Below are 22959 nucleotides of genomic sequence, written 5' to 3'. Positions count from 1 at the left end.
GATCCTGCAAGTACAAAGTGAACTGCAGAGTTGTTCAATGTGGGGCAGGTATTGTTTGGTAACTTGCTGTTGTGACTAGGGCACATCTTGGAGATGAATGCTTGTCCAATTTGTATCATTTACTTTCTCCGTTGTCTAAATAGAGACTAGAAACATTGCTCAAAAAACATACTAATAATAAAAACGACCTTGAATTTGATGCACTGCAATGTTAATCTTTTATATCTTATTTGCAGTATGTTAAGAGTTTAGTGGCTACACATTATCAGAAGAGTGGCTTTTCGCTCACTCTTTGTTCAGTCAGTTGGGTATGTCGTACAAAGAGTGCAAGATAAACCACATTAATATGATTAGAGATAGTAGCAACAGACCATGTACAACTACTGTAGAAGATGGACATTTCTACCAATTAGAAAGGCATGGATCACCACTAGCAGATGAAATACTTCTCTGTTAAAATGCTTTAGTCAAGGTCAAAGTTGTGCAGATTCTATACACTACACCTGTAATTAAAAAAAATTCAAATTTTTAAGCATCCAACAAGAACGTAAAACTGTATTTCAATCTTGTGGCTGTTACCATAGTGATTTTACTGTTACTGCGCTGGTGAGAGCTGCTGGTTTTATACAGCACTGTTCATCTCTTTGGCTATATCATGACTCATTGTAGTGCATCTAGTGATGGTAATGTTGTCAGTTTTGTTCCTATTATTTATAAACTTTGCTTCACACCGTTTCAAAGACATCCCAGAATTTATAGATTTGGAACAGGCAATCAGGGAGGGAGAACCAGTAAAACCAATGCAGCACGTGCTGAGTAATTGAATTCTAATAAACCGTCTATGTTACTCTGAGCTTATAAACAAACATGCTTAATTTTGCTGTCTTGCATGAATCCTGACATCCTGATTTTTTTTGAGCTAATAAAAGCAATCTCTTAAGAACCATTATCCTGAATTTTTTATGAAACTTTTCAAGGACTTCTGTTGTAGAATATTCCCTACAATATAATCATAGAAATGATTCATATTACTGCCACCTGACTGTCTGAAGTATTGAAGGCTATATCTTGGGAACAACCACGTATCCATGGACAATAATGAGAAGGAATTCTACATGCTATAGAGGTAGGTCAGGTTAAACTGCTTTTTAATGTTGTCACACATGGATAATGGTGTTTTATATCATTGGTATGTTACATTACTAACCTACCTTGTAAAGTTTCTAACTGTAAATTGGTAAATAATCCAAACCTGGTTTGAAAAAAAGGAATTCAAATGTAGTGCTGTGAACTTGCTGTCCTAATGGCATCACAACTCTGGGTGTTGATGCTCACGACAGGTTCAGTGCACAACACAAAAAAAGGAAACACTGCCCATTTCATATCATTTCCTCTATACTCTTGATCTACGGCAAGCAGGGCATTCCTGATTGCCTCACAGAATGACACCATGGCAAGCAGTTTTAAAAAGGAGAATATTGAGATGTATGAATGAATACAGAACTAAGTTTGATCCCAGTCAGACCACCTGCTCACTCAATATCGTGTATACCTGAATAGATAACCGTTGTTTTCAAATATCTGCCGATGATTTTAATGAGCTAGCCGCCTCACAAGAGCAGTGGTACCCTGCTTCCATTTTCTAGTATTAGCAAACAGTTTGGCGTGGGACATTTCATTGCCTGTTTTACATCACAATTAAACAGGCAGTCAAGCATCCGTTAAACATGTGCAGGTGTTCTTAAAATGGCTTTGTTCAGACAATCAAGCTATTTCAATTGTTATTGTTATCCAGGGTCATAAGAAAACTCATCCCATCTTAGTTACAATTTAGTACACGCTGCACATTCATTTATACTACATTATTAAATATGTTTACCCTTGTGTGAACACCACACATACAAACGCAAACTAATTTAGCTTTTGCTCATCTTTCAGTGCCTGAAATAAGCTGTCCTAAAAAGATATACAAACACTTTGGTTATATTTTAGCAAGCAGTAACTGTATAGAAATAACGTATACATGGAATTGTTTTCCATTTATTTATTTAACCTTTAATGGTGCTGTATGCAAGTTATAATCAACACACAGAATACACACAAAGTATATGCTGTACAAATGGCCTACAGTCAGTATCGTTTGGTTTTGTTGCTAAACTCGTAAGCATCGATAACATCTTGGCCGTGACGCCATCCTGTTACACGTGGGATAGCGCCTCCTAGAGAATCAGAGCAGGAATGCAGTTCTTTTTATAATATAAATGAAAGGTAAAAAAAATGAAATGCTTACTAATGTCTCTAACTACTGTCTCCCGGAACTGCCCTGCAGCTATGATGCCAGATCCTTTATAAACTGTCACCCATCATTCTAATCACAACTCACACGAACATGAACGGCAGCCCTCTGAATTCAGCTGGTGTATGTGTGTATTTTATTTTCCTATTTTCCACGTAAAGGAAGATTACAAAGATGTCTTCCTTCTCTGTTGTTCATCTATTAAAATATGTGTCCTCATCTTGGCTCCATTATTTAATACATCTTAAACAGGGATGGTTAAACGTAGCATTTCAAGTGTTTTTTGTAGGTTACACAAAGGTTGTGATATTTATTATTGAGAATATTTATTTATAGTGCTGCTGGACAGTTATGTTAAACAATGCATAAAGGTAGTGTAAAACCCTCCTAAATGTATACTATTTATCATCAGTATATTTCATTTTGGACTCCGCTCTCGCCAAGATAAGCACCAACTAAGACATAGCTGCTTTTACTGTAAACTAATGTGATCCATCTGCGTTTCCTTCCATCTGATGATGTAGATATCCTTCTACCTAGTGTTGATGGCTGCAGTGTAATGCTGTCTCCAGGGATCAGCCTATTTTGCATCCCTGGCACCATCAGCACACGCAACGGCTGCAGTGCTGGCTCCGGGGATCAACCACAGTGCGGTCTCCCTAGCGCATCAGCATGACAACCGTCTGAACTGAGCTGACTAGGGTACTTCTCTGGGGTCTTCAAGTGGTAATAAAGCTTTGTCAGTTAAAGGCATATGGGGGGGGAAGAGCGCAATAATAAACACGTTTAACAGTGCTCTAGGGAAATAAAACATTGTGCACTTTTCTTTTAAGACAGTGCTTAGTTTCCAAATGGTTTGTTTTTTCTTGTTGAAGGCACAGTGGGATCTTCTGCATTTTGCAAGAAACAAGTCATAAATGAAGGTCAGAGCACTGCTTAAACAGCTCACCACTAAAGCAATATCACTTGATGTTTTGCATGCTGGTTTTGACTATCTGTCTGTGCTCTGACAGTTTCTGCATAAAAGCTGTTCGCTTTCCTAAGAAGTCTGAAAATGAAATTTGAAAATAAATAACTGAAGGAATATCATTATTTTGCAAAGACCACACTGAAAGCTTCATCTCAACCTTATGGCAATCTAAAAACATTCCAGCTTGTAATTTTACATAGTCTCGTGGAAAGGTCCATTAATTCCTCCAACAATTCTTAACAGAAAATAATTATTGTTTGTTTTAGAATTGCAATTAAGATGACAACCTTATAGCTACCTGAAACCAAGTCACCTACTTTGTGCATGGTTCTAGTCATTTGGTTGGGGTAATGTAAACCCATGTCTTCAGAACTGCCTGCCTGAGATCTTACTTTAACTTTGTATGAATATCCCCAAGTTATTCTATGTACTGGACAGTACAGTACTGTATATCTAGATACTTGTTAAGTATGCTTTGAAATCATATGGTTTTTTATAATACGAATGTGTGGTTTAACTGGTTTATGTTTTAGAGTTTTTATACTAATATATATATATATCTATATGTATATATATATATATATATATATATATATATATATATATATTATATATATATAATGCAAACATTTTTAAAATAAATAGTATTCTTAAGTGTATTTTCACCAAAGTAGTGAAGGTGGTGGCCTTACAGCCTAGGCATTCAATATCTCGGCCAAGTAGCATACAAACAAAAATTAACCAAATTAAGCTCTTGCATTATGTAGACCTTTGATTGTTAATACCGCAGACTACAGCTTTGATGTTTTGCTAGACATAATTGCCTTGAGGCTGTTTGCTCCCATAATATACAGTAATCTTGAGTTGCCATGGAAAGTGGTCTCCTAATACATCTTCTGATGTTGCTATAAGGTTGCCATGGATGTAGTCAGCTGGGGCAATGTGGTCACATGACTAGAGGTTTTATCTGCAGGATTTCATCTATACGAACAGGAAAATGAATGCATGTCGTTCAGGGCTGTGTGTGCGCACGGAAAGGTGTTCATATATTCAGTGCATTTTATGAATAAATACATCAGTGTGCTTCTCTTTTATCCTTGGGGATTCTTGCGAAACATGGATAATGTGTTTTTATACTTACTGCGCTACCCCAAGGCCAGAGGAGATTAAGTGTTCTGTTTTAGCCAAAGTACTACAGTATAGCTTACCATCACTCTTGGGATACTAATGACCATTGCATTCGTTTGGGGATATTCTATAGTACAGTACAGAAAGGGCTTCATATTTAATAAGAATAATGAAAGATCAGTTATATTGTGAGAGAACAGCCATAGCACCAAATTGTTTTCAGTACAGCTGTATACTAATTCTGCTATGTAGTATTAAAAGAAGGCTGATAAGTTCAATACTATTTACACTATTTACAGTATGCTGTAAATACAACCTCCCATTGCTGCAGGCTACAACATAGGGGAGTGAAATAGGAGCAAGCAGCTTTTAAGAGGGATAAAAGCTTGTGTCCATGAAGAAACGTCTCATTAGATTTCTATGTGCAAACATACGGGGACTTCCAATGGAAATTAGCCTACTGGCTAAATTGAAAATGAAATGCATCTTGTGTCATGTAAGTGACGCTTATGTTATAATTGTATGTGTCCCTGATAAACAAATACAATAAATAAAATCAATATTCATATCTTTGTAATTCTACTGACCAAAAGATACATTTTACTCCACGGAATAAGTGAACCCCCCTACTTGCCTACTTTTACTGAAACCTGACACTGTTTGTTAGAAGGAAAAGAGGACATCTTAAAATATTTACAACTTACCTGAGTAGAAACCCTATGAATTAGTATCACACCAAACGAGTGGTTGGATCTGTTTTTCAGTTTTCAGAGCAAATGCCCATCTTGTAAATTAATTGAACTAGCAACTAATTGTGTTTCCAATATCTCTGGAGAGACTCATTATTTATACAACTGTGCACAAAGGATTCATTATATAGGGATGCAAAGCATTACAACCTAGCACACTGTACTATAGAAAATAACAATTCCCTTTGCGGAATACAAGACTGCAGTAATTATGTGATAATTACTATTTTCAGTTGATTAACATTGCGTGCATTTCCTGTTTCATACAGGACCTGTGTTTTGGTACGTCCATTTAATCATAAAATTACTGATATTTACTTTGTCTTCCATCAAAAGCTGCATTTGCTGGCTGCTTCATTGAGTCTGTCCATACAGCAGGTCACATTCCTAGTTTTATTCAGGTCTTTTTTCATGAACCACACATCCAGTTCATATAAGTATTCCTTAGCTCAGGTTCTTGAGGTTATCAGTCTAGGTCATGGTAACCTAGGCAACCTCCTTGTGTGTGAGCTCTGGCCTCTGATTTGGTTGGGCTAATATATCTTCTGGAAAGCTTGCACAAACATGATGGAGCATCACACCTGCTTGTGTTACAAGAAGTCAGTATTCCATATACTATAAACATGGGTCACAGGCAGTGACCTACTAATTCAGCTTACTTGTACAGACACTGAGATTGGGAAGACTATATGCTTTTTTTATTCTTTCATTGGAAATAATTAATCTATCATACCCACAGGGGCAACCTGTAGATGGCAGCAAAGGTGTTCGGAACACATTAAATGCACCAAAAACTAAACTGGGTATTGAATTGCCCCTTATTTCTAAGAATTTATATTTTATATTCAAGTGAGCTGACCTGTTAAGGAGCAATTAGATTGAAAACTACGGAAATGTGAAAATGGGCGGGGAAAAAGGTATATTGAAAGATGTATTGAAGAAGGTCAATAAGGCAGAATGTAATGTATTTTGCAATTGGTTTATAAATGCCTTTGAGATTTAAGATTCTCCAAAGCCAGCTTCCTCAAATTACTTCAGACAATCACAGCAATACAGTACCCTAATTGAGTTTTATCCATAGAGCATTCGCCTGCTTTACAGTGCTATACCTGCTGTAAATGTATTGGGTAACAGAAAAATAAATCTGTGCTTATTATTAATGGTGTAGCTTTTGAAAACAAGTCTGGCCCTTTATCGGGTACTAACGGGCAAGTTTTATGTGTAACCCCTATACTGTAGATAACCTTAGTAGATAACCAGTAAACCTTTAATTAGACTGTCTTTGGTGTCGAGCTTCTTTACAGTGCTGGCTGCACTTCTCATACTACAGTCACTCGGTTGAAAGCTGAAAATTGTGCTTTCAATTGGTGCTAACTATGTGGTTGGACACTGAGATTAAGAAACACATCATTTTCTGTCAAGGTAACAACCTTTATTTCACATTTCTTGATTTGCTTTTGCTTTAGGAATGTAGTGCTTCTGAGAGGAGAGTGGAAACAGGATACGTCCTATTTATGAAACCAAGGTATCACTTAATTCTGCCTCCCATCTTACCACTTTCCCTTTGTCCCGAATTCCCCTTACCCACAACTCACGAACAGAACTCTGATCCCAAACATTGTCAGTCTTTTTCATTTTTCCTTTTACCTTTTTAAAAAAAAATGTATAACCTTTTCATAGATTTGGAGATAATAGTCAATGTGTTTGTATTGCACAGTTCCGTCTCAGCAAAAGGGGGAAGTGGTTAAGTCCTGGAACTCCCCTAGGTATTAGAAAAAGTAAAAAATCCTGGGCGATTCTGACATTTGTTTATTTAAACTGCAGTAACACTGGGACAGGGCCTGCAGTATCATGAGGGCTCAAAGATCACATGCCCACTTCAAACAAGACCCGAACCTTCATTTGAGTCACGGGCCTCAGGTAAAGACTGACAATCATTCTCTAGTGCTGGGCGTCTTTTTACTTGTGACCTGAGCTGGATTTGAACCCAGGACTCCAAAGTTGAATGGCATGAGAAGCTACTGAACTTGACAGATTCTATGAATGTAGCGTATAGAGATGGACATTCTCCATACATTTTTATTTTATTTTATTTATGGTATTGTTTTTGTGTAGTAAGAGAGCATATGGATGCCATCAGGGGCTCAGCAGTGTTTGTGCATTTCATTCTGCTCATCTTATTTAAGTGTTTCTTAATTCTGAGAATTAGGCCTACATCTGGAGTTCTGTGTTATGCCCTAAAGATGTGTTTTTTGTGGGTTTTTTCCTACATTTATTTTTTTTTCAGTTTAATTTCTAATGGGTTTCTAGCCAACATTGATCGAAATGGATTTTTCTGCTGTTGTATCCAAAGATGTTACATGTTTTGCCACCGGCCCTCGTTCATCTTAATTGCTTTATGTATTTGGCATCAGTGAAATTCTGTTTCAGCTGCAGGTTTCTACAACACAATTATCACATGCATGTTTGCTACAGAATTAATTCTGGTAACTGTCGTGATAAGCCACTTGTATAGTAGCCTGATGTAAATGCAGGTTAGGTCACAGGATGCTGTTGTGAAATTACTGCATTCTGCAATGTTTAATGTAGTGTTCATATAAATTGTAATAGGATTTCAGCTGGCAATCCACCTGTTGCATGTCACTTTAATTGAGTATTGTAAGCAATCACGTTTTTCACTCAGGCAAGGTGTGATATGGGAACCATCAATCAAAAATGTGACATAGGATATACTGTATCTATTTGTACCTAGTGACAATTATTTTATTGTAGCGCTTTTTAACCCAATATTATGATTTTTAAAACCGATATTTGTAGTTTGTTCCACATATGCCTTTTATAAGAAATATGTAAAATAATTAAATAAAAAATTCTACTTATTTACCACAGCAGTAATGCTTTTTCCCCTCCAATTGAAACTTTTACTAATCGAGCAACATGACCGTCAATAGGCAGATTCTGTCTGTCTGCTCGGGTACCTACTGGCCTAGTTTTTAAAACCAGGTCTTGGCTGACGCTGAAGGGGAGCGATAGTTGGCCTGGGTGTTGCAGGCACTAAGGGCTCTTGGGCTGTTGCCGGCTTTACTATAGCTGTACAGGGGGGCACGAGATAGTGCTGTAATCATGACTCCCATCATTTGGGGCCTCCACCTACCACGTTTTACCCTCATCATCTACACAAACAAAGCCAGTTGACTTGATAATAACCCTGTAGTGTATGCAGACTACTGCAGCAAGGACAGCTTTCAATGCTGATGGTCCTTCAGCAGTACTGTATTGTTTGGACTGTCATGCAGCGCTCCCTATAATTGATGCAGTTCAGCAACGAATCCAAAGCCCTTCATGGTAATATGGTACTGTGGGCACTTAAACACATTGCACAAGATAGCAAGTATGTGAATGATGGGAATTAGAGCATACGATGAGATTGAGTATATGTTTTATGTATGTACTAGGTTTCAGTGCTGTTTTGGGGGTAAAATGTAGAGCTCATGTAGAGTTTATCCATCACTCCTAATATAGTTGGTGGAAATAGTTAAAGGGGGGTGGTATTTAGATAGTTCTCTTATGAAGCGTCACACAAACGCTGCCTCTGTATTACTGATTGCTCTGACTTTGCTTATCTCAGAGGATTATTTAGAATGAGTTCCTGGGGACTTTAAGAGTTTGCAAGGTTACACTGTGCTGGCATAATATTAATACTCCAATGTGCTGTCTGTGATAGCATTCCTTGTAGTTAGCCGCTTAATAAAAGTTCATTACTTTGAATTGATGGCAAATGCATTCTCCTGTTCCAGTAGTGAGTTTTGTTGCTAAAGACAGTTTTAAGAAGATTTCTCATGTCCAGGTGTTGTTGTTAGATATGGATGTGGTTGGCTGGCTGGTGTGCACGCACGTTCCACTTTCTTACATGTATAAACTGTGGATGTTGGTCACAGTGAAGTACTGTACTTCTTCACTATTGCTAGTGAAGTATTTACAATTGTGATGGAGCGTATGTATGTTACTCACATACTACTTCTGAACACCAGTAAATCATTTAGAAACACAGTGGAGACAGTTCTAGGGAACAGCAGGTTTGAACATGTTTAGTTGCTTCAAAAGATGTTCAAAGTGAAATCGAGCACGGCAGTCATTGCAGAGATCTGTCCGTAGAACACAGCCCTTAATATTCCTTTTCATACCAAATTGTCGTATTGGCTTTTTAATAAAATAGGCTAACACGTTTAATACAGATTCCTTGATGGCTGTATGATTAACATGAACATTGTTTAGGTGTTGGGCACAAACATTTTTCTCAATAGCGATTTAAATAGATTGGCTAATGTAGCAACGGTATTGGCTGACATTTAAATGTTTTTTATTGATCGCTGTGACTGATTGGTCTGCTTCAATGATCCATATAAGCCGTCCTAGGCTTCAGCAAATACATGCACCTTACCTGGGGAGCACAGGATAGATCATTCTGGGTTTCTTTAATTATTATTATTTTTTTTTTTTTTTTAAACAGTTTTTGATAGTTCATATTATTATTGGGAGTAGGCAAAATGCAAATGCCTGTTTCCTGTGTAACGGTTTTGGGCAGCCTTTTCCCCTGTGTTCAGTATTTTGAATATTGGATCAGCCCTGGGTGTTGTGCAGCCTGTGATTACATTGCCACAGATAAGCTGTGGCAGCACCATGGCGATTAGAGAGGTCCCTGTCAGTTCCTATCTGTGTCTCAGCCTCACAGACCAGCTGATTAGGAGCAGAGAGATAGAGAGCGCAGGCAGCTTTCTCTAGTATAACACTATTTCTTATTTATTACCTTTGGAGGAGAAAACACAGGTATGAAACTTTAATCTGATGAAGACGCATATATATATATATATATATATATATTTATTTTACAGAGAAATTACAAAGAAGCAGGTAAATTACAGTGAGAAAAAATAATAACCGGCTAGGATATATTTTAGTTTTAACAGAAATCAAACCGATATTCAGAGTGTAACTGCATTATACTCAACTACTGTTCTCTCTCCTCTTCTTGTCCCGCCCCATAGCAACCAGTACATACTTCTGATTCGCTGGTATAGTAGTTCCCTGACCTCACAACTCTCACCTAATAGGTTCTCGTTAACTGTCAGTAATGTACTGTCTTCAAGCCCCAAAAACAGACAGGATTATAGTGCTGCGGATTGGAGCCTCGCACGGCGCCCCTTCTAAAATGCCCTAAACCATATAATAAAATATTGCAGCGTTTGTAAAGCATATATTAATAAAGGCTACCCTCGTATAATCGCCGCCTTTGTTTAAGGGCTGCAGTTTGTTTCATTTTCATTAATTTCAAATAAACGCTGTGGCGCCAAATTGAAGTAATACGGTATTTACTTTCTGAAGGAGTAGTAGGTCTACATCTATATGTAGCCTAATGTACATTATTAAAGGACTATCGGTTTTCACATGTAACCAAGGAGTGTGTGCATGTATTTGTAAGATGATGACAAAAAAGCCACTTAATGATCAAATATTCAGAATATATTTTTCTTCTTTATACTTTGACAACAAATTTGACATTTTTGAAGTCAATGTCGCCATCGGTCAGAATTTAAGATTAATACAATGCAAATATCAAGCTGTGCTTCATGGCTGTCAGAAGAAACAACTTCTGTGAAAAACCAAAAAATGATTTCAGGACTGTCGTGTATTTTTGACGTGTTAATGGAGATTGATTTGCTGAAAACATCTGCAGAAAGAACCAGCAAAGCTTGCATCTCCATCGGGTGGGTCGGCATATGATTACAGTAAATGAGGAAAGTAAAAGCCCTTGCTATAGCACTGTCACTAGAGTTCAGTGCCAACACAGTCAGCCCTGATTCAACATGAGTCTTCATATTGTACTAGAGGGATACAGTGTCTGACCACTCCTCAGTGATAACCATCTGTCATTCTTTTAGATTGAGGTGTGCAGAATGTCTCCTCACTTTGTTTCGTGATTTGTGCAGTTTGGGATACAATGCACCTAATCGGCATGAGACAAAGATTTACACACAAATATATACCACATATGGCAGGTGTTTGTGCATGTGTTTATTTGAGCAACCCCTTTTTGTGTAAAGTTGTCTTGTTTTATATTGTTGAGCAGATTCCATTTTTTGTGCTTTGCTGCGGTTTGTTCTTTGTGTAAAAAAACCCCAAATAAACAAAACAGCAAAATAAACACTAAACATGAATATTTGCTGCCCACAATGGAATTGGTGCAGTGAATTGATTATTCATGCCTGGAAAACTACTATGTGCTGTGCCTGTTGGAGCTCATTAATTGGCGAGGGTGGGAGGGACAGAGGGAGGGAGGGGAGAGAGAGAGATTGAGAGAGAAAAGAGAGAGCTTTAACAAGAGCTAGAGCAAGAGGATAGAATTTGATTCAGTTTCTCTCTTTCTTACTGGTACGGCTGCAGAAACAGTTCACATCTAGGATCACAAACTTCAATTTTGTCGTTTTTTGCCTGAGCACTTTTTGGGCACATCTCTGTGGCTTTTTGTCCATTATATCTCACCATGACTACTTACTATCCCAACCATGAGTACTGCTGTGGTGCTGCAGAAGGTTGCGATGGAATGAGAGGTATGGTCAATTTTCACAATAAACGTAGGATGCATCCAAGACTACAGTATCCACAGCCCCAGTCCCAGCCATTACCACAGCAGCAGCAGAAGCAACAACAACAAAAGCATCATCAGCCTCTGAGCACACACAGGCACTACAGCTCCTCCACCTTGCCTGTGTCCTCTTCCAAAAACCGAGGGAAGTTCACAAACCTGCGGGACAGTGTTAAAAAGAGCCCCACGAAAAGCACTGCCAAAGTTAAAGCAACTAGCGGCTGGTGCTCGGACAGTTCGTGGTCCACCCTTTCTTTTGATAAGGTACGTTTCTGATTGCAGAACTCTTCCAGGACCAAGATAGAACCTTAGCACTTGGTACACCCATATGTGTGCTGAAAATAATTATTATACTGTTAAAGCATGTGCATGCTTGACAAGCTAGTGCTGACCGATGAAAACAAGATTAATGAGAATTTTAAACAAATCAAAGTTATGTAATGAAAACCATGCATGTGATTGGAGGGGGGGCAGCGAAGTACAATTATGGATGTGTTAAAAAGCCAGATAGGACCGCTACCGTAGAGTACTTATTCTTGGTGGTAGAAAGCTGTGGATTTTGCATGAATATCCTGCATTTCTGAGAGCAAGCTGACTGACCGATATTAGAATTAAGCAAGTAATTTCTTCTGATTGGGTAGCTTGTAAAAAAAAAAAAACGATCATATGCATGTGCGTCATTTCTGAGGAAATATATATTCTTAGTTGTAACTTTGTTTCAGGCTTATATAATAATTGCAGAATTTTTGTGAAGCAGCAGTGACAGATAACATGTAACAGAATCAGTCTTTTTTTGTGTTACATGTCATGGACTATTAATGCTATTGCTTGATTTTATTCAATATAATTGTACTCCTGTCTCTGTGTGTGTGTGTGTGTGTATTCTAATGCTGTTGTCTAAACATTAATACTTAAAGGCTTAAGTTGAAAGCATGAGAAGACCGCTAATCAATGCCATTGATTTAGTGCTCATTTTAGGATTGTAATTCTCCTGGTTCTTTCCACGCTTTCACAGCCGTTGTTTGAGAGTCTGGTTTAGACGCATGAAAACCTTGTTCAGACAATAAGCACGAACACACTGAAACTTGGATATTTGTCTGAAGGGGAATAATCTTTGTTTTTACTCCTGGATGTGGTGTTTTATGTAAGATTAATAATGAAGACTTTCATAGTAGGGAAAGCTGTGTTGACTGATCAAACGAAACTGTTAAAGTGCACCCGTGACTACCTAATGGGGCCCGATCAATTCGCATATGGATGGATCTGTCCATTTTACGTGTGAACTGCCGTCTGAGGTGGTGTGTAAGCTCTGATATGGGTGTAAAAATGTATTGAAAAATCAGGAATTGATAGTTTTGAAAGGCATTCTCCTAAGTACATTTTAAAAAGACATAGTATACTGTTTCTCGCTAGGGATCTTTACTGTGTTTTAAAACCATTCCTGAGCCACGCGTCCTGAAATGTGGCTGGTCTGAGGTTTTGTCTGCTGCCTCAGAGTTTGGCATTAACATTACTCAACAGTATTGTTCTTGTGGGAGCTGGCATATGCTATAGATGTAGAAATAAATCTACTCTCTGCAGAACCCTGTATAATTTTGGCAAACCTTGTACTTGGTCCCCTAATGCATAATTCAAATTGGTATTACAGTAGTAGTGTAATCTCTCCTACACATGGAAACTACCATCACTCTCTCTACATAATGAAGTGTCTTTTGAATGTACAGAATCAAAGTTTTAAAGGTTGAGAGGAGGTATTAAAAAACAAACAAAAAAAGACAAGTGTATAATTCCATCTGAGGATTTATTTTTTTCCTTCCATGGTCTAAAGTTTTGAATGTTGATTATGAAATCTTAAAAGCATATGATGTACAGTACAAACTGCCAGCAAAAGACACCATTTGTCGTATTTAAATTGTAATGCAACATAATATAACGTAATACAGACAATTTTCCTTTATATATAATTATTTATTTATCTGTTTGTGTGTAAATGTTGTTTTTGCTAGCACACGTTTTGATCTTGAATTTGCAATGTATAGGTTATGGACAAGAACTGGGAAGAGATAATTTGACCTTTTATTTTGGATATGACCATTGTCATCGCTGCCTGAAATTCAATCCTAGTCCGATTTACAGTATATCTGGAAGTTTTATAGATGTGGATTGGCAACGATTTTGACTGTAGAATACAACTCATTGTGTCCGAGGAGCTGAATGGTTTAGGAGTGGAACAGCATGATATGCAGTCTGTAGTTTTTATAGTGTGAGCTGTTTGATAAGAGAGGGAGATGCTGCACAAACATATCTCTGTCCTTAGATATTCTTGCTTTTAAACTACAATGGTTATCATAATCCATTAGACTTTTTTTTTCTTAAAGCATGATTTCATGTGCCCTTTATTTTTTAATTAAATAAGAAAATAAAAATCCTGATTTATTCTACTCAACCGCTGAGCAAATTTACATTCCCTGGGGGACGGGACAGGACCATCTGCTCCCCTTTTCCTCTGTCATCTGGTTGCTGATGCACATAGGCTGTGACTTTTTAAAAATACAATTTTTAAAAATTCCAAGATGTTTCAGATCTTTTGCATGGAAATAGCATGCAGTTCTTGTCTGTTCCTCAAGGTTCTCAAGTATTCTCATTGCTGCATGGAAGATAAGACCTGGTTTCTGAATTGAGAAGCTCTGCAAGCTTGTAATCTGAAAATCAGATGGATACCTTGCAGCTACGCCACTGGCAGCCTGTACATAGTATTATTGACTGTTAGTTCAGACCTGTATACTAATATAATGCTACTTTCATGTTGACTGGTGAGCCACTGGTCCAAATGTGAGAACACTCACTGTCACAGATTTGACAGAAGGTCATGGTGACATGCTTTTTTGATGCATCTTCCTTTGGTCTGACAGAAAGGATGCCATACTCCTATACAAGTGTAATTTAACTGTTGTGACATGTAGTGTATGACTGATTAGCTTTAATAATACCCAAACATTCACTGCAAGTAATGTTTTTATTATTCCAGTTAAATCCGTGAAGTCAATTTTGGAACATACACGCCAATTTATAGATATGCATTCCTTTTCTGTATATGCTTTTCCCTGCAGTTTGTGTGATGAACATCTCATTGTTGCTGATGTTGATGTCATCATTTTCTGCTGTTCTTGTCTGTTTTGGTGTATTTGTATGTCCTGAACTCTGACCCGACCCTATTGTTTAGCAGACAGATGCTGCTCCCATAATCCCTGTGATCCCTGTCCTACCAGTCCCAGCAGAGAACACTGCCATCTCATCTCCCACGTCACAGGTTTTTTTTTCTTTCTCATTTATTTTCCATTTCATTTACGTTTGTAGCAGACTGTTGCACAGTTAGACAGTACTGTAAAGTATGTTTGTATGTATCTGTCTATCTATCTATATATAAACAGCACACAGAAGGTTGGAACTTATTTTTATTAACTAAGGGACTACCAGCAACTCATTGAATTTAGTTCACGACTCCAAGCATTCATGCTTCAACATTGCATTTTCTGCAGTATGGTGTGCCATGTATGTATAAACTTCTCAATTTTTGTAAATTTGAATTTGTATACGTCTTGTTTTTACATTTTTCATTGGAGGGTCTCCTTGGCCTGCTTGTGTTATTGTGATGTTGCTGATATTATGTATGCATCATTGCAAAGTTATAATGGGACTATTTATTTTTCTCCTTTCCAAGGCAAATCCGCCACCGGTCGTGGTGAACACAGATAGTCTGGATACTTCTCCTTATGTAAGTATAGATTTTAACTTCAAAAATGTCTTAATCACAAAAAAATCCAAGCTTTTTGCTTTTTATAGTTAATGTGACAGTTAGTGTTGTGTGATTTTAGTTTCTTCTTCTATTGGTGCTTTCTGAAAACATGCGGAATGCAGCTATTGTTTTAAATGTAGCTTTCAAGATGAAAACATAAAATACTATTTGATTTCATGATTATAACCCTCATTTCTTTCCTTTTATCCTATTGTAAAAGATATATGTTACGGTATGTGTGTTTTTGTTTTTTTGGGGGGTTTTTTGTTTTGTTTTTGAAATGGTGCCATGGGGTGAGTCAGACTAATTGGTTTGTCTGTATGATCATATAATGAAAACCTGTAACCAATATTGATTATACTGTGTTAGAAAACAAAGTACAGTTTATTACATTTGAAACAGCTATACTACAATTTGGATTACAGTTGCATTTTAGAGACAGTATTAAATCTTGTGAATGTGTTTAGGAGTAAAAAAAAAAAAAAAAAGACAATTGGTTTGGTTCAGGCAGTTTGTACAATCTTATAAACTTCCTTCGGAACGTGACATGTTTCTGAACCCAATAACCCAACTCCTTCAGGGATTTACATGAAAAACCAATGAATGGCGCTGGCCTTGGTGCTGAAAGCACTTCGACTTCCAAAATAAACCATAATTCAGTCAAGGTTCTTAACACACAGCACTTTCTAAGATGAGACTATTCTGAAGTTGTCAATTTTTTACTATTCATGAAGTCTTCTTGATCGGCTTTAACGTGCAATTTGTAACTTCCATAGGCGATCCGTGAAAAATTTGTGTAATATTGATTAAAGCCCACAGTTAATTACTAAGTGTCATTGATGCGGGAAGCAGCAGATGCAGGATGTTTGTGCTGCACTTGCTATCTTTTTAACATTGCTGTGTACTAATGCGTTTCTTTTGTCAGACTCGGAATTGACTTAGCGTGGCATTACATTAGGTCCTTATGAGTTACAGCCAAGAAATATTAGTTGCAGTATAGATCTGTTAAAGAATATCTCGGTCATTGGTGCACACTCAAGACAAATGGAATTGCCTTGTAAAAAGGACCATCTGTCAAGCCCTTTTTAAGTGTTAAGATTCCTGTGTTTGTGCAGTTAATGACACATGATTAATCGTAGTGCTGCTGTTTTTCAGAAAGGTTTGTAAGTAAATGGAAGGATGAATAGGTGTTTGTTAAACACCGTTCACAGCATTTACTGCATTTGGTTATTGAATAGTCAAAACATTTTGAAAATAGTGAGAGGAAGACTATGCTTTTACAAATGCATTTTCACTCAGGTGTTCCAAAAGTAATGTTTGTTTTTCTTAAATGTGTCCATGAAATATGTTCATTTCTGTATTGTACTGTAGTACTGTACAGTGGGGGTGATTTATTTAAGCAATAGTGGTAATTGCTTTATGTACAAAATAAACAGCCAAATATGCTGTACAAATTCAGAGTATTAACACCCATCATTTAATCAGTGGTGAGATCAGTGGCCAAGTTCATCTTACTGTTACCCAGTTAGGTCTTTTCAGGAATCCTGTATTTATAGTCTATGAAATGGTTGCCTTTTTTAAACAGAATGTTTAAAGTGCTTTTTATTAAAAAAAATATGTATTCTTGACAGCATAAGGTTCAGTGTGGATGAGTTTTAACACTTTTATCTTTTTTTTTAAGGCCTTTAATTGAAAAGGGGGTTGGGACAGCTGCCGATTCTGCATGGAAACTGTAACATGGAAACATTAACTGCTGTCAACATAATTTATCTTTGTCTGGAGGATTAATCCATCGATACAAAACAAAAGGGATTCAAAACCTGTCCATTTGACGTTCATTGTGATCTCATATTTTTTTAATCTATTGCCCCTCCTTGCATTAGTCAATTGAATATTTGTCCTGTGTTCTCTGACATCCTGCATATTCTGCAACTGTCGGAAAAGCAAGTAAATCACATATATAGTTTTATTTTTGTTTAAAGTTTGTGTATTGCATTAAAAAATAGAAACACCTTGAACTTCTGTGCTACCTTTGAAGCAACTGCTGAGCAGCCTGTCATTTGGTAGAGTATTCAGTAAAGTGTAGAAGTGCATCATAATCAGTTTCTGTCCCAGTGGTCATAAAAGCAGATCTGACAGATAGAGGGCTGATGCTTGACTGACAGGTGCTTCTGTATCCAGACTGCACAAATTACTGATATTTCGCAAGGGACTGTCTCATGCAGGAAATGATGACTAGGCCGCAGCAGTATTTTTAGTAAGTATTTTGTCTGAGGGGGAATAAAACAATATAACTTTTGCTTTAAATTAGAGCCCTATGGGTCATTCTACAGCCATATGTTTACTTCATATTTTCAACCCCTAACTTCCCCAAAGGAATTGGAAGCTGTAGTCGAGGAGGACTGGTCACAGAGTTTGTTTTTGCCAACTCTTATGAGTGATAGGGATATATCGAGTAGATTCTAAATCACTAACCTAATTGGCAGCTTTCTCTATCTCCTAATTTTAGCTTTGAAATCCTATTAACCAAATTTAATGAGATGGTAACTGTGAACAGGGAGAGCTACTGGCTACAGTAACAGCCATGTGTTTGCCAACCCATTCGATTTTTAATATGGGTCTTCTCATTGTGTTCCCAGCTTATTTTAACTTGCGCAACATATATTGTGTATATCACCAACATATTGCAAACTTGCAAATGTACTGGCTGGACTGTTTCCAGAATCTGTGAATCTTGTCCTCTTTCTGTGATGACATTCCTTCATATAAACATCTGGCTGGGAAATTAGAAATTGCTCAATTGGAAAACTGTAATCCATCACCTTACTGTTAACATTTCAATTATTTGTTCATTAGTATTAGAATCACATTTGCTCAGTATGTCTGATGCCAATAAGACAGAGCACAGGTGCCTGTACCTTGCTTATGTTAGTCAGCCCTTTCTGTAGTATAGTTAGTGTTCTGCATTTCCGGTTTATTCCAAATGAAGAATGGGGAGAAAACGCATAAATCAGCTTATGAATATTCAAAAGAAAACAAATGTTTCTGAAGTATACAAAAAGCCAAATAGCAGAAGTGGGCCAGAGGTTGCATAGCGTTGAAAGTACTGCTGCATTGAGGTACATGTTTGCGCTGACCTTGGCTGGAATTAAACTGTTGACCTAGAGGGGGAAAAGACTTCATATCCAAGCCTATTTCTATTTACTGAGGCACGGGCAGAGTTATTAAAGGTCCTACTCTGCTTTTACTTTCATTAACTATTGGCTATATGTTTTTGAGGAGGTCGTGGCACAGTTTCAATGGATTTTAAGCTGCTGAGTCTGGCTGATGGCTGACCTGTAGAAGCCAAAGGATCAGCAGCTCCAGCCTCTTTGTGGTAGTCACCCTCGGCAGGGTCATCCTAACTACCTGTTAAGGCAGGGTTGTCAAGAATTACAGGGGATCAAATAAAAAGAGCAAAAATATAATTTTATAAAGTACATACCATATTTTTTAATCCATATCCCTATTCTCTCCTAAATTGACACTAATTTAGCGGTCCGAGCACAGAGGCTAAGGATTACAGTGTTGCTGGAAACGCCTCACTGGCATCTGGTGCTGCTTACGCATTGCTGACGTGAATCGAGAGTCGCCTGCTCCCAGTGCTTAAAATGCCAGGTGCACTGCGCACAGATAGTGTTTTATTTATTTTCTGAATGTGTGCCGTAGTATCACTTCCATGAGTAACGCTACATACCATTAGGACAGCGCTACATTTTTATTTTATTTTTTTTATTCAAGTTGTCTGCCCCCGTCCTGTTTCTACATAATAAGCTTTCATAATCTCTTGCATCCTGATCAATGTAGTGAGTACAGTCTTTTATTTCTACATCCCAGAAAACATGCAGTATCCACAAAACATCCTGGTTTCTCCTGTCGCTTCTCTCCTGAGTGAAATTCATATGCGGAAATTAAAAACTCCTGGCATTGATGTAGTTAGAGAACATATGTTACCTAGGAATACATGCTTTAACCCTGTCATGCACACAGCTGTTTAAATTTCACTTTCTTTACAGCCTCATACAAGGACATGTCCATGAAAGGGATTATAGTCTATGTCAGAAAGTGAATCAACCACTATATTCCTGTATCCAAATTCTAGAGGAGATGAAGCTGTAATGATGTACACCAATATCTTTATATCATTCACACGTATTGTGGTTTTCTCTGTCCAGCTTCATTTTATTAAATATTAAAATCTCATGTGTAAAAATAGTGTAACAGCAGACCATGAAATTGATGTGCTGTCCTTTGAGAGAGATAGAGATGTGCAGTAGTCTGGTAAGCAGCTTCAGGGTCAGGAGAGAGTTCTGCAGAGAAACCTTCACAGTGATTTATTTAACCAGGTTGAAAATGAATGACCTCATCATGACTGGTGTGCTGCTGTTATGTGAGTGGTAATCGATTAACACAAACATTCATTTAAAAAAAAAAAATAAATAATGTTTATTGAAGTTCTGAGCGAGCTGAAGATGGTGGGAACACGACATGCTGTAGCTCACCAGATCCCCTTTCCACCACCCCCCCTCAGGTGCATTACGAGGAGTTGATATCAGCCACATGATCATAACCTCCTACTGCAGCAAGTAGTTTCGGGAGCATGTCCATTTGGCATAATGGTAAGCAGCTTGTGTGTAAACTGCTGCAACAAATGTGAGGTAGGGGTGCACACTATGGCCTAAATAATAAACTGGTATCACAGAATGTATACAGTGCATCGTTGAACATCACTGTGGGACACTGCAACTTGAAGTTTCATTAGGTTCATTTTCTAAAGAGTCAGTATATCGATTGCACCTGGAAAAGTCTGAATTGGGGTGAATTCTTTTCGGTGACTGACAGGCCTATGTGCGGCTTGCAAGCAGTGTTATGAGAAACGCTGCACTGAACTCTCTCATTTGGGTCAGTTTTAAATCAGTGTTGATCGTGTTCAGACGTAATAAAAACGAAAATAAAAATGCTTAATGTTCATTTTGGAGGCAGTGTGGTGCAGTGGTTAAGGTCCAGGGCTTATAACCAGAAGGTCACCGGTTCAGATCCCGCCTCTGCCACTGACTGACTGACTGTGTGACCCTGAGCAAGTCACTTAACCTCCCTGTGCTCCCCATCCTGCGCATGAGATGTTAAATCAATTGTAATTGACTCTGCATTTAATGTACAGTTCACAGCCTACCTCTGTAAAGCTTTTTGTGATGGTAATCCACTATGAAAGGTGCTATATAAAGATATTATTATTATTATTTTGCATATATTATCTGTGTATTGAAACCTATTGATGCAGAGTCCAGCAGTCATTTCCACATAATGAAAAAAAGATTCTTTGGTGTCAATTTAGAACATTCTGTCTTTGCATTCTAGGTACAGAACAGAAGGCAGGCTTAGTTGAGATTCCAGTTTGTTGACATTCCCCCAAAGATAGTTTCAGTTGAGACATGTTTGCCAAAGTGACAGTAATGGGTAAAATTAAATACAGGGGATTCGCATTGCTTTTTGATAAGATTTTACAGGATGTACAAGAAGACGTCTTCATCAGTGCAGTGTTTTAATGTGAGTCGTTATGACTTCTGTTTCTTCTTTTATCAAGGGAATCTTGCACCATTGCCAAGTGGCATTCCGACCTTATAACCATCCTGTTTAATACAGTGAAACCAAAAGTGGCTGAACATTTGTGACTGTTTAGATGACAGCATATTGAAGGTGTCTCAGCTGAAGAAACATTGCTGATAAGAGCAGATCACCTTAGAGATGTTTTACTATAATTTCTTTAGCACATGAATTAGGGACTATACATTTACATTTTAAGGGACTATTTCGTACCAGCAAGCAAGCCATTGATCTATTAGACTGCTTAAGCAGAAACTGCGTATTGTGTGGTGGTTTTATGGTGTGGACAAAGCTAAAACTGTGAAAATCATTTTCACTTTGAGATCTTAGCCTAGTGCACTGTTTGACTCTATTTTGTGGTTTACACCTGTGTTCAGAAAGCCTTAACGGGTGAGGGTCTCACCTGTTCTGGTATGTTGTCATGTTGTGCAGGATTAGTATTGTATTCAGGGGACATGTCATTGGTGTCCTGACTGTACAGTCTGATTTCTGGGAATCTCACAGGGAGTGTTGCATTAAATCTTCAGGGACTGAGACAAATATTCAGGGACTGATTCTCCTCACCCTCCTGCGACCAAACCTAATTTCCAGGTGCCCGGTGAGCTCAGGTTGACACCTTAACTTCTCCTGAGGTGCTGTAGGTGATTTGTGTAAGGATGAGAATTCTTTAAAAAAAAATAAAATAAATAAATTAGCTGACGATAGTTCATGGTTTTTAAGCAAACCATATTAAAATTTAAAAAATTTCTCGTTGGCATTTGAACAAACTTATATGCACAAACAACATACTGGGAGTACCATTAGGCTATTGTAAAACTTTATTTGTGATCATTTGACTTCTGTGGCATCTTCCAAGGGAGAGATTTTAAGAACAGAATATCTGAACGAGACTAGCAGCTTCAATCTAAATGCTAATATTGGAAGAGTAATTAGAGATGTAGCATCTTCTTTTGTATAACAATTAATAGAACATTTTTCTCTGCACAGTTATTTGCCTGATTTATGGTGAAAGTAAGCTGACATTGTATCTAGGGTTTTTTTTTAACCAATCAGACAACAGCAGTCATGCTTTTTCAAAACACAGCCATTAAACCTAAAGCGCAATACAGTACATCTATGATAGTGTAAGCATAATTCAAACAAATATACAGGTGTGTCTGGAGAAATAACAAAACAAAAAATTAAAAAGAAAAACAATGTAGTCATTGGACCCTCTGTGTGTTGTATTCTGTTTTCTACTATGTTTTATGTGCTTTAAAATTGCTTAAGTTTATTGAATGATTTTTTTAAATTTAATTTTAACAGACTTTGATGTGTAATATTTCCTTTTAGAAAATACCTTTTACATCGCTGTCTCCTGCCACATCAAAAGATCAAATTTCTTTACTTCCAACTGTTATGAAAATTCCGAGCCGAGATTTTAAAAGTACTCTGCATGAACAAGGCTGAAATTAAATTAATTTACTGTTTACAGATAGTGATGCAGAACTTTGTCTCCTGCACGGGTTGAATAGTTGTCTTGTGTGAGGGATGAACAGTGTCACGGACACCCGTACTGTTATGCCACATTTACATTTTTTAATGTATATGTACCGAGCATCACAAGACACTTATCACTATTATAACACATTTATTTTCGAAAAAAATAAGGTATATAAATGATGGCCATTGACATTGACAGAAGCATATGCACCTAATCGCCTAATTAGTGAGACAGTTGATTGGACACTGGAT

General features: G+C 37.5%; 1 protein-coding gene across 33 annotated transcripts in view; it reads left to right on the top strand.

Moving 5' to 3' along the window:
* Nucleotides 1–22959, top strand: part of LOC121327141 (disks large homolog 1-like) — a 187648-nt gene that overhangs the window by 104770 nt on the left and 59919 nt on the right. For 19 of the 33 annotated variants that reach the window (XM_041270969.1, XM_041270967.1, XM_041270959.1 and 16 more), the window contains 2 exons: nucleotides 15010–15096; nucleotides 15508–15561. In XM_041270969.1, the coding sequence (XP_041126903.1) occupies nucleotides 15010–15096; nucleotides 15508–15561 (141 nt within the window). Of the gene's footprint in view, nucleotides 1–11543; nucleotides 12051–15009; nucleotides 15097–15311; nucleotides 15339–15507; nucleotides 15562–22959 lie in introns of those variants that run through there. The other 14 variants (XM_041270975.1, XM_041270974.1, XM_041270973.1 and 11 more) reach the window with 7 other exon arrangements.

The sequence above is a fragment of the Polyodon spathula genome, chromosome 14 (assembly GCF_017654505.1).
Source record: "Polyodon spathula isolate WHYD16114869_AA chromosome 14, ASM1765450v1, whole genome shotgun sequence".
Lineage (NCBI taxonomy): Eukaryota > Metazoa > Chordata > Actinopteri > Acipenseriformes > Polyodontidae > Polyodon > Polyodon spathula.
Note: the sequence above shows the minus strand (reverse complement) of the source record. Positions and strands in the feature narration are given on the sequence as shown.